The 12525-nt window shown below is 40.2% G+C and overlaps 1 protein-coding gene across 1 annotated transcript; it reads right to left on the bottom strand.

The window, feature by feature from the left end:
- Window positions 1-364: 364 nt before the first annotated feature.
- On the bottom strand, window positions 365-11116 carry NUDT15 (nudix hydrolase 15). The gene is made up of 3 exons (XM_063103344.1): window positions 10939-11116; window positions 7196-7392; window positions 365-1503 (listed from the first exon to the last, which is right to left on the bottom strand). Exons 1-3 carry the CDS (start codon window positions 11094-11096, stop codon window positions 1343-1345), a joined length of 516 nt encoding a protein of 171 aa, XP_062959414.1. The 5' UTR covers window positions 11097-11116; the 3' UTR covers window positions 365-1342.
- Between the last annotated feature and the right edge of the window lie 1409 nt (window positions 11117-12525).

Raw genomic sequence — 12525 nt, 5'->3', positions numbered from 1 at the left:
AACTTAAAAGTGATATTCATTCATTGGAAAAAGATTCATTTGTAGCAAGGATTACAATAATACTGGAATCTTTTGAAAGAGTAAAATCCAAATGTAATCAACTCTAAGAGAAATCTAGGAATTCACAGAAGTGGTCTCATAAAGCAAAGGATGTGAGTTTATGGTCTAATCCAGCAGTTCTCAAACTTTTTGGTTTTGAACCTCTTTACACTCCTAAAAATTACTAAAGACAACAAGAGATTTTGATTTTGTAGGGTTTTATCTAGCAATATTTATCATATTAGAAATTAAAACTAAGAAATCTTAAGAATTTTTTATTAATTTATTTACAAATAAAACCCAATACATGTTAATAAATAATTTTTACAAAAAATAACTATTTTCTAAAATAAACTCACATTTGTTAGTAAGAAGAGTAGCATGGTTTTACATTTTTGCAAATCTCTTTAATGTCTGACTTTTTTTTTTCCTTTGGCATCTGGCCAGTACAAGGATCCAAACCCTTGACCCTGGTGTTATAACACCGTGCTCCAACCAACTGAGCTAACCGGCCAGCCTTCAACGTGTGACTTAACAGAAGAAAGCTGGATTCTCATATTTGCTTTTGTATTCAGTCTGCTACATAACATATCAGGTAGCTGCTGTAAAATTCCTCTGTGCACTCATGAAAGAATGAGAACAAAAAAAAAATAAATAATGTCTTAGTCCTATAAAAATACTTTTGACCTTAAGTACCCTAGAAAGGATCTTGAGGACCCTCTAGACCACACTTGGAGAACCACTGCTCTAGTCTAATCTCCTCATTATACATATAAGGACACTGGACCTGAGACAGAGTAAGTGAGAAATCCAGTTACATAGCCTGTCCTGTTCTCTCTAGCTGCAAAGACTGTCATATTACCAAAACATTTTTTTTTTAATTAAAAGAGAAGAGGAAAATCAATAAACATGATAAATTCTGCAAGTCATACTGTATTTGAATTTGAATTACAAAATCTGAATTAGGATCTCTATTTGAATTGAAACACTAAGGTAAATTCTGTCGCACCCTACTCCATGCAAACTGGTAATGACAAACTGCACAGTAAATATCATAGATAAATATGGAAAGCAGATTAACCACAAAATCACTATTTATCATACATTCTGTGTCTAAAATACAATTCAATGACACATATCAAGAAAAATATGTTCAAGTACTGGCTGAAATGGTGGTGGGTATATTAAGAGACTACAAATAATTGGCAATCATATGAAACTTTTTAGATAAAATGGAGTTGATCTGAAATGTAGATACTTTTTATTCCCTAACCAGACTTTATTCTTGTCTTTTTCTAAAAAATCACGGAATCTTCTTGGTCACCTGGAGATGATTTCCTTTGTATCCCACCAGATGGTTTAAATCTTCTTTAAATGGATCATACCCTTGTTCCTTTAAACAACGTAGTGCCCAAAAAAGTTGGTCTAGTGGAGGAAATTCTTCCCAAGGAACCCACTCCCAACCTAAAAAAGAAAGATACCAGATCAATTAATTTAGCTGATAGGAAACAAAGGGTATTTATTTTGGTAAGCTAATCTACATTTAGAAAAAATTAATTGAATTTAAAAGTGATTTGTTATTAATAAACTCCAATAATGATGCTTTGCATCAGTTTGGCTATACAAACATAATTTGCATTTAGAATGAAGGTTTTAAGAAGAGAATTGTATTATTTGAACAAGAAGCCAAGTTTACAAAGGCCACACTATGCTAAAAACCAGATTTAGTATTATTCAATGTCTATTTAAACAGTTGTTGAAAAAATGCAAAGAACTTTATATACTATAGGTTATGCTACATTAAAATAAACCAGTTTTCTCACCTATAAAGTAAGGTAGATTACAAAATTTCTAAGTTATCCTCCATCTCTTAAAAAAGAAATTGAAGCTGTGCAGAGAAAAATTATATTGTACCGTGGTATATTTTAGATAGACAAACACAGAGAAAGCTGATCTTAAAAAAAATCCATTGAAACATGAAAGATTTAACAGTGTCTATCAATTGTAAAAGGCATAAAATCCTAGAAAAGGATTCTAGGTATTGGTATTTTCTTTGATGATTTAATAGTAAATAACATCAAAGAACATATCCTCATGATAGGTGGATATATAAACATTATTAAGATGTACACCCCATGTTCTAAGTAAGTTTCTTTACAATTACATGTTTTTAATCTAGTGTAAGTACTGTTTCTTCCACTAAGTATTTCTCTGCATATAAAATACAGGTCTCATATTTTCATTCTGGGTAGGTAGGAGACAGAGAATACATGAAATTGGAACAGGACATACAGGAAGAGAAGATCAGCAACTGTGACCACACATTAATGAGAGGGACACAGTCAGATGGACAGACAGACACAGAAAATGATCGAGTGCCCAACAGTGTGCTACAAGATGCTGAATTAACCGAGCTTCAAGAGAGCTGCCTGTTAAGAGTTTATCCCCCGTCTCCTAGAAAATGAAGCGTCTGGAAAATGATCTCCTAGAAAATGATCCTCCTAATTATAATTAGATGGTTGAAGAAAGGACGCAGTAAATAGTAAGCTGAAGCCAGCTTATCCAGCTCCAGCCCCTGAGGAACCTGGGACAGAGACTGTGTCTGTACTATAAATAAAACAAGACACGCAAGCCATGGCACCTTGGCCAGGCTGCAGCAGCTTATCAGTGAGGGTTCCAACTGAGAACAAAGTGAAAATGATTCTGGCTATATTTAAAGACTATAGAGAAACATATGTTTCTGATTAAATCTGATTTGATGCAGTAATCTTGCACCTCGTAAAATCATACTGCTTGATTTGAGATTACTAGCAAGGTTCGTGTCAAGGCGTCAACAAAATGAAAGGGACAAGCAAAAAAGTTACATAAATACATCCTAAAAATCTCAAAGCACGTAAAAACTACTCCTAACTACTATATCCTAGGAGGAATAAAACAATACATAAAATTACATAGTAACAAAACCTCTTGATATAGCACTTAATAAAGAATAATCTTTTAGAAGTTATTAAATACTAGGCCACTCTAGACACCATTTATATATGTACGTGATTTTTTTTTTTTTGCTTGTGTGTTCATTCACTTGCTCCCTCCTTCCTTTGGAATATTTTGAACACTGATTATGAACCAGTGTCAGGCATGGGACAAAGATCTATGAGACAAAATAACTGTTCTTTATAGATTCAAAGTTTCATAAAGGAAAAATAATGAGTATGATTTGAAGCTGAGTTGCTGAGTTGAATTTGGGATGCCTTCTGAACATCAAGGGAAGATATCTAAAAAGCAACTGGAAATACAAGCCTGCAGAGCTTGGGAGAGCAAAGCGAGAAGTTAACCATTTGTATCAGGGTTCACCAACTCAAACGCCCTCAGAGGCCAGACTGGGCAAGAGGAGGATGAAAAACTAGAAGGCGCCAGGGGGACAGGCTGGGTGAATGAGACCAGTGAGACAAAGCTATGGGACAGCCAGTGACCTTGGTGTTTTCTCCTCAGCACCTTGTCTACAAATGAATGCTTTCTATATCTGCTTCTTGTGAAAGATACTGACTATAAAAAATGTAACTATTTCATCATATCTGTCTCTTCTAGTCTTGGCTTGTTTTGCCCATAGAAAAGACAAAAATCAGGAAATGTTCAGTCCTTTCAAGTTTTGGGCTCTATTTTATTAAAAAAAATTTTTTTTTTCGGCAGCTGGCTGGTATTCAGGCTCTATTTTAAAATAATAATAACCTGTGCTTATTACCTGAATAAATTACACCTCAAAAGTAATTTAACAAAGAATTCAGTTATATGTAATATATTATGCTTCATAAAGAGAAAAGTTAACCAAGTTCTACAAAAAAAGTAAAAAGCAAATATGCATAATTAAATGTCAATTTAATGTTAAAATCCAAGTAATCAACTGCTCCTCCCCTTGGCTTCAGAATGTGAGGGTGTAGGGAAAATACAGGAAAATAGTCAGGGCCCCCCAGATGTTCAGAATCTTGCCGAGCATTTGATGTAACTTATGCATGTGCGCCCAGGAGTTCCTTGGTTATTGTCTAATTGTGCATGTGTGCCCAGGTGTCCTGGGTTATCAGACTTCAGAATAAAGGACAAGTAGCTCTGATACGCAGTGCTCCCTGCCCCCAGGATGTCCCAGGGGGATCACGGGGAGACTGCTACTGCTGCTGGAGGCCGTTGCTGCTGAGGAAGCTGAGGACTGAGCTCCTGTCGTCTACCAACTGCTCCTGGGATCTATCCCAATTACCTAGGGTGGACCTGTATATAATGGTCTGGTGAGGGGTCTGGTGACCTAGCCTGTGCAATAGGTTTGAAGGGTCTGTGGGCCCTAACCCAGCCATACAATTGGCTATGCTGACAGGAGTCCGACAATTGCACTAACATAGTATAGCAATACAGAAGGTGAGAATTACATGACTATGCCAGTTGTTGGGTTACAGCAATAGCTACGCTAATTGTATGGTTAGGCAATTCATAACTAAAGCCAAAACGTTTCATTATTATAGTTATAAACCCATTGTACAGAGTGGGTCACCAGACCCCTCACATGCCAGGCTGGGTCACAGACCCCCTCACACGCAGGTCCATGCTAGGTAATTGGGAGAGATCATGGGAGCCACTGGCAGATGACACAAACTCAGTCTTCAGCAGTAGCAGCAGTGGCAGTGGCTTCTCAGGGCATCCCGGGGGCCCTGGCAGCAATAACTTGTAGCAACAACCGCCAGCAGCAGTAGCGGCCTCTCCATGCAAAATCCCCCGCCCCCCGGGGGGAGTCCTGTGGACCAGAGCCATTTATCCTTTATACTTAAGTATGATAACCCAGGACACCTGGGCGCACATGCGCAATTATATTAGACAATAACCAAGGAACACCAGGGTGCACGTGCATATTTAAATCAAATGCTCGGCAAGATTCTGAACATCTGAGGGGTCCTGACCATTTTCCTCCATTTTCCCTACAGAGGGCTACTGATTTTTGTTTCCATTACCAATGTCCTGGGCTGTCCCTCTCCTACTCCTCATTTTATCGGGATAATTAGGAATGTGAGAAGTAGAACTGACTTCTAGAGAACTCCACTAACTAACCTGGTACATTTCTTACTGACCTCTCTGCCTTCTGCTTCTTTGGGCATGAATAATTTTAGTTGTACCCTAGGCCAACTGAAGGGCCCTGAAAACTTTTTAGATGTTACTTTGCTAGGAAATTTTAAATGATTTTGAGGGGTTACCTACTTTATAAAAAATCTTATGACTCAACAGGCCTTCAGGTAACCAAGATGCCCTTCTGTTGATTTCTGTTAATCAAATCTATCTGTGAAAAGATGATTTATCCATTCTACAAATGTCACAGACCTCTGCCTATATGTCCCTTTCTCAGAAGCTCTTCCTGAGCACCTATGTGATGCAGTCCCCATGCACTGCTAGCCTAACAATGCTGTTTTTCTTCTTAGTCCTTATCACTACTGTCATAAAATACCTGCCAATTTTGTGCTTCCCCCACTAAAATGTAAAGTCCAGGAGGGCAGGGACTTTGTTCTACACACCATTGTTTCTTCAGTGCCTAGAACAATGTCTGGCACATAGTATCCAATAAGTATTTGTTGAATTAAAAGATTCTTTCATATTAGAGAAGAAATTAAACGTTTAGTGGGGAGGTCACCTACATGAGACAGACACTCACACTTACTTGGTGGTGTCACACCTGGCTGTGGCAATTAGGCATTCATGCTGTGCCACGCTATGCTGTAACCAAGAGCCCCACCCAGCTACAGTGGCACCTTCAGTTTGTCTCACCCTGTGGTTACCACAGACTGCTAAAACAGAATTTTTCAGCATGCTTCTCACCCGCTGTACTTTTCCACCCTGAGACAAAATCATAACCACATAAGATCATAAGATCACTACTTTTGCTCCGTTACAAAAACCCAGAAATGATATAAAATAAAAACAACTGCCCCACTGTGTTGGGGGGCTCAGCCTTTGCAACTTGAGTCCTCTGAGACAAATGCTGGCATTTCAATAAACTCTGTCTTCCTGTTTTAAGCCTTGGTGTTTCCTGCCTCTTTCTGCAAGTTCACAGTAACTCACTGCAACAAGACCACATGGATAAAGTTTCATATGCCAAGGAATATATTCAAAATGTTTGATATTTTTCTCTTTAGTGATTTTTCTCACAAAGTTTTATAAGAATTTGAGTAGAGATGATACGTTAAAGCCCTTACTTAGCATAGAGTAAATAATAACTATCAGTTATTACTAAAGCTTTCAGAGCACTCAATTCAAAACAAAGGGTAACAGACAACTGTTTTGTCTGGATAATTGTTCTCTGTAAAAGGAAGGGATTCCTCTCCTGCCCAGATAAGGAAACTGAGAAAAGCACATGAAATGTTTTCCAAAAAATCACAGCCTGAAATAAAATTAAACCCAAACAATAAAACTAACATTTACTGAGTACTTACTGTGTTCACTAGGTTCTGTATATGTATTAACTCATTTAAACCTTACAACAACCCATCTGAGGTAGTTACTATTATCATAGATGAGAAAAGAGGGCTAGACATGAAATAACTTGCCCAAGGTCACAAAGCTCTAAGTGGAAGAACCAGGACACACGCTCAAGCAGTCTGGTTCCTCAGGATTTAAATATATTTATATACCTATAATATACAGCTATATTTACATATCTTATTTTGTTTGGGCTGCTATAACAGAATACCTTAGACTAGGTGGCTTATAGACAATAGAAATTTATTTCTCACAGCTTTGGAGGCTGAGAAGTCCAAGATCAAGACTCTAGCAGGTGTGCTGTCTGGTGAGGGCCCATTTCCTAGTTTACAGACAACTGACCATCTTATCTCTGTGTCCTCACACAGTGGAGGGAGAGGCAAGGCAGCTCTTTGGGGCCTCTTTTATAAGGGTACTAATCCCATTTGTGAGGGCAGAGCCCGCATGACTTAATAACCTCTCAAAGTCTCCACCTCCTAATTCCTTGGGAGTTAGGCTTTCAACATATCAATTTTACACGGACACGTGCATTTAGAGCATAGCATATGTGAAGAGAACCTAACTCTTCATATGGCAACATAATGTAATACTCCTTTAGACAACATGTTCTCCTCAAAGAAAAATGCATTATTATATATAATTATCTTACTTTCGTTTTTTTCAGGCTCTACATTCTTTGGTTCTGAATCATGAGTCACGTCCACCTCTCCTTTCATTAATATAGTAACGTAATGGTAATTCTCTTTCTCAATAAAAGAATTCACAACCGAGGCAAAGTGAACATTTTTCAGGTGAAGAGCGGCTTCTTCCAAGGTTTCCCTTTGAGCGCATTCTTCCCAGCTCTCACTGGAAAACAGGAACATACCACTGTATTCAATTCCATTTGCATAACTTTTTTTTTTTTTTTTTGCCATGAAATTCTTGGCTAGAAATTTCTAGGGTAAAGCAAAAAGAACTATAATTGGTTCATGCTTTAAAACAATAAAACAACCCCGCTTTTGACTATCTGTACATATTATATGTAGTTTTCTGAAGACCAAAAGGACTTCATATTGAACAAAGAAATTAACACTTGGCTAAGTCTGCAGTAATTCACTGCCTGGAAGCAGTATACAACCAGGAGGCAGTTTAGCATATTACTTAAAAGCACAGGTTTTGGAGTTAACTAGGCCTAGATTTGAGCTTTAAGTCCATCACCTTTTACTTTGGACAAGTAAAAGGAGAATATTGCTTTCTCATGGGGTTGTTGTAAGTGTGTTAAAAAGTACACTATGGGGCCGAGCCCGTGGCGCACTCGGGAGAGTGCAGCGCTGGGAGCGCAGTGACGCTCCGCCGCGGGTTCGGATCCTATATAGGAATGGCCAGTGCACTCACTGGCTGAGTACCGGTCACGAAAAAGACACACACACACACACACACACACACACACACACACACACACACACACACACACACAAAAATGTACACTATGTCTTTTCTGGTACTCTCAGAATTCCAGTTTAAGCCTCAAAATTGAAGACAATAAGCAATAAGACCCTCTAAATTCCAATGAGTACAGCAAAAGAGCAAACAGTTGTCACCTGAGTTCAAGGGTTTGCTAAAGAAGGCAGACTAGTACTTTGACCCTCACCCTACTCAAGCTACATAAGATCTTTGAGAAAGAAGACAGTTGTGAGTTCTCAGCCTAGTAGGAATGTTTCCCTTCTTCCCTATAAGAGGCCGACTGTGCCCCCCAACACAAATGAGGGGTGCTCCAAGAGAATCAGTCATAGAGATTGGGTGTGATTCCCAAGAAGGAGATACTCATGTGTCATTCCGCTGCTAAAGGCATACTGGCTGCAGAAACCCACAGACCCACCCCAGTGCATCAGGGCAGGGGGTTTGGAGGGTAAATCTAAAATGTGTACTCAGAGTTTTGGGATGCACGTGAATATAGAGGCTGATGCTTATTACCACCTTGGGAATTTGGAAGGCAGGAGATTGACTAGAGCAGCCCAGGATGGCTGAGTAAGGGAAAAAGGCAGCTGTGAAAGCATCATTCCCATTGTGTTTCCTCTGAGCCAAGGAGATGCCACCAGAGACTGCTGGGTAATACAATCAGGACCCCAGCAGAAAGAAAATGTAGGGCGGTGTGCTACAGGCAAGAACTGGGTGTGTGTGTCGGGGGGGGGGGGATTGTCACAAAAAGTCACCTATGTCAGGGAACTGCACAGTACAGAAATCTTTGTGGGTCTTCCAAACCACTGAGAAAGAGAGCACACATGCGCGGGGACTGAGACACCAACATGGCACTGAGACACCAGTGCATGGATTACAGCAGCACTTCTCACTCAAAGGGGCGGGTCCTGTCATTCCTGCTTCCCCAACACACTGGACACGGAAGGAAACTTAGAAACAGCAGAGTGAGAAGAGAGGTGGAGAAAGAGCAAGACAGTGGCCCACACCTCCTTTCCCAGCTACGGGAAAGAGATTAGAAACTGGAAGTGAGACTGAAGGTTTAAACGGAACTTTTAAATGCTTGCAAGTGAATCTTAATAACCAAAATATGATTTATTTTTATAACCAAGTGGCAGGAAAACAACAGAATTTGTAGGAAATATCACTGAGGAGCAGAGATGGGAAAAACAAACTATGTTTGAAGATAATGGAAGGAGGAAAAAAAGCCATTTTTTATTTTTTCCCCATCAAATTTAGCCCACTCAGTAGTATACTGCTTATACAAAGATCCAGTGAAAGAATACATGTTAAGAGTTCAGCAAACTATCTAGCACTCAGTAAAAATCACCTTAGGGTTCAGTGTTGGCTATGATCATTCAGTACCTGAGTCAAGACTCCAACACTTTCTGGTGTTATTAAAACAGCTATCTCTAGCCATTGCTTTGGTAATTATACATTCTAACTAGTGCTTAGTTCGTGACCTAAGTTTGGCTAGTTAGTGCCTACCAATAATCAGCAAAGTACAATATGTGTGGCTGTCTGAGCAATTTGGTTCTTAATCTAAAATTTTTACTATTTATTAACTGATAGTTTATCTTAGTTATCTGAAAATGATAAACTTACCAATACTTTTTATAAAAATTCTGAAGACCATCAAAAAAAATTCCACATGCTAAAAGATCATAAGGATTCCATATTTTATAAAGGACAAAGTCTGACTAAAAGGCACTAGGATCAACTCTACTTCTAACTACCACTTTGTAAAAAATAGGTGGGTCAGAAGAACATAGTCATGATGTTAGAAAATTGTCAGGATAAATGACCCATATTCTTCAACAAATATATGGCATGGGGAAAAAAGGAGATGGGGGAGGGTTACTGTTAAATTGAGACACTTAAAAATTTTATCAACCATATGTGAGTGCCCTTTGATTCCGATTGGCACAAAACAGTCAAAAGACATTTTCAAGACAACTGGGGAAAACGGCGCACGGACTGAGTATCAGATGATAGGAACTAATTTTGTTAGGTGTGAAAATGGTACTGTGGTTATGTTTTCTAAAAAAAAAAGTCTGCTAGAGATGCATACTGAACTATTTAGGGATGGTACAAAAGGATGTCGGAGATTTCCTCCAAGATAGTCTTAAAAACCAGGTGCCTGTGTGCTGTGTCTTGGGCGGGGAGAGGGGGCAGTGAAGATGGAGGAAGCCATGTGACGGGTACACGTGGATTCACTACTTTCTCCGCTTTTATGTACGTTTGAAATTTTTTATACCAAAGGAAAAACAAGAGCTGGGTCTGGATGCTTCAGATGCTGTTTATCTGTTGCGAATTTTAGCCTTATTCTCACCTCAGAATCCACTTTTCAGCACTATCCCAGGCTTCCTTCACTCTACAGTTGTGTAAAACTGACTCAAATCATAGAGCGCGAAGGCAAAAAGAAGTCTTAAAGGGCATTTCGTCCAACGTCCCCATTTTAAAGATGAAGAAACTGAGGCCCCGAGACTTTCGCCAGCCTATTTGCTTCGGGTGTAACTAAAATGACGCGGCCACTGGGTACTGAATATTATCTGCACACGGAAACCGTGCAGATGGCTTAACTGACAACACGGGACTGCTCGAGGTTTACAAGCACCCACTTTCCCTCTATAACGTGTAAGCACTAAGAAAACACAGCTCAGAAACCAACTCTCAGTTGCGGCCAAGCGCGGGCGGAGCCGAGTGTACTGAGCTGGGTGGCATTGCCTACTCGGGAGAGAAGAGGTCCTTCCCCACCCAGCACAGCGCCCCCTCCCGGCGGGAGCCTGCAGGGCCCAGCGGCCGAGGAGAGGAACCGAGGCAGCGCGCGAGAAGCGACGCAGCGTCGGCGTGGACGTGCGTATGCACGCAAGGCGTACTGACGTACGGACGCACGCGCGGCACCTCTCTCCCCGTGTTGACCGGTCGGGTGCTCACCCGAACTCCAAGTGGCCCCCAGGAAGTTGGAAACTGCCGGCTCCAAATGACCCTTTCCTCTTGCCGAGGAGGACACAACGAGGATGCCTGGAGCTGGTCACCACTACTCCTACTCCGACCCCGGGCCGCCGCTCCCGCGGCTCCGCGCTGGCGGTCATAGCGCTCGCTGGAGGATGCGCCCGGCCGCAGCGGGAAGTGACGTGGGCCCCGCCCCCGCGGCCACCACCAATCTCTCCCCGGAGCTGGCGCGGGCGCCCGAAATCAAAGGCCTTTGTGCGGGGTGTCTTCCTCATTTAGGGGTTTCAGCTGTGAAGCTTTGTGTTTCCTCTTGAAGACAGCATGCAAAGTTTTGTTTAACTATGTCACTTATTGATGCAACGGATGCACTTTGAGCATTCATCTGTCCACCCCTAGATTCCCCTAAACCATACATTTACCAGCCGCCTGCTTTTATAAACCTCTGTACCATTGCACGTTCTATTCTTTTTACCTTGAGTGAACCCCATCCACCAAAGTGAGCTCATTCTCAATATTGCTCAAGTTAGTATGGGAGCAGGGCAAGGACAGATCGTGTAGAAAAGTCCCAGTATAAATAACTATGTTAAAGATTATTCATAAATCATGGGAGCAAATAAAGACTAATCAATAAATTGTGCTGGGAAGAGTTAGTTACAAACAGTGGAGAAACAGTTCCAGATGTTTGCACACCATGCACATGCACGTGCACACACACAAACCCAGGGGACTCAGAGTTGTAACTAAAACTAAAAACGAATGACGGCCAGCCCGTGGCTCACTTGAGGGAGAGTGTGGTGCTGATAACACTAAGGCCACAGGTTCTGATCCCTATATAGGGATGGCCGGTTAGCTCACTTGTGAGAGGGGTGCTGACAACACCAAGTCAAGGGTTAAGATCCCCTTACCAGTCATCTTTTAAAACAAACACTGGATAGGGAGGAATTAATAAAAAAAAAAGTTAATTTTTACTTCTACCAAAATAATATGTGAACAAAATTAAAGTGAAATGGTACAAAACCTGCAACAAAACCTCCCTACCATCTAGTCCTGCTTCCAGAGACAATCACTTTTAACTCTTTGAACTGTTATTTCTGATATTTGCTCACGTATTTCTAAGTAATATGCTTATTCTTCATGTTATGGTAAATGAAAATTAAGCTTTTTACAGCATCTCTGTTCACCACCAACACATTCACATTCAATAGTGTCCTGTGTATCACAAAGGTACTCTATAATATTTTCCCAAATAAAAATCAGCAACATGTAAAAAGGATTATCACAATGGGGTTAATCTCAAAAAGGCAAGGTTGGCTTAATATTTGAAAACCAATCAATGTAATTCATCACATTTACAGAGAGAAAAAGGAAAGGCATAAAATTATCTTAATAGATGCAGGAAAAAGATTAACAAAATTCAATACTAATTTATGATTTAAAAAAACACAAATCTCTGAGAAAACTAGAAATAAAAGGGAATTTTAACACCCTTATATAAGACATCTAAGAAGGTCTACAGTTAACATTATATTTAACGGTTGTCATACTTGAATTGTGTCCCCCTGCAAATTC

The sequence above is a fragment of the Cynocephalus volans genome, chromosome 7 (assembly GCF_027409185.1).
Source record: "Cynocephalus volans isolate mCynVol1 chromosome 7, mCynVol1.pri, whole genome shotgun sequence".
Taxonomy (NCBI): Eukaryota; Metazoa; Chordata; class Mammalia; order Dermoptera; family Cynocephalidae; genus Cynocephalus; species Cynocephalus volans.
Note: the sequence above shows the minus strand (reverse complement) of the source record. Positions and strands in the feature narration are given on the sequence as shown.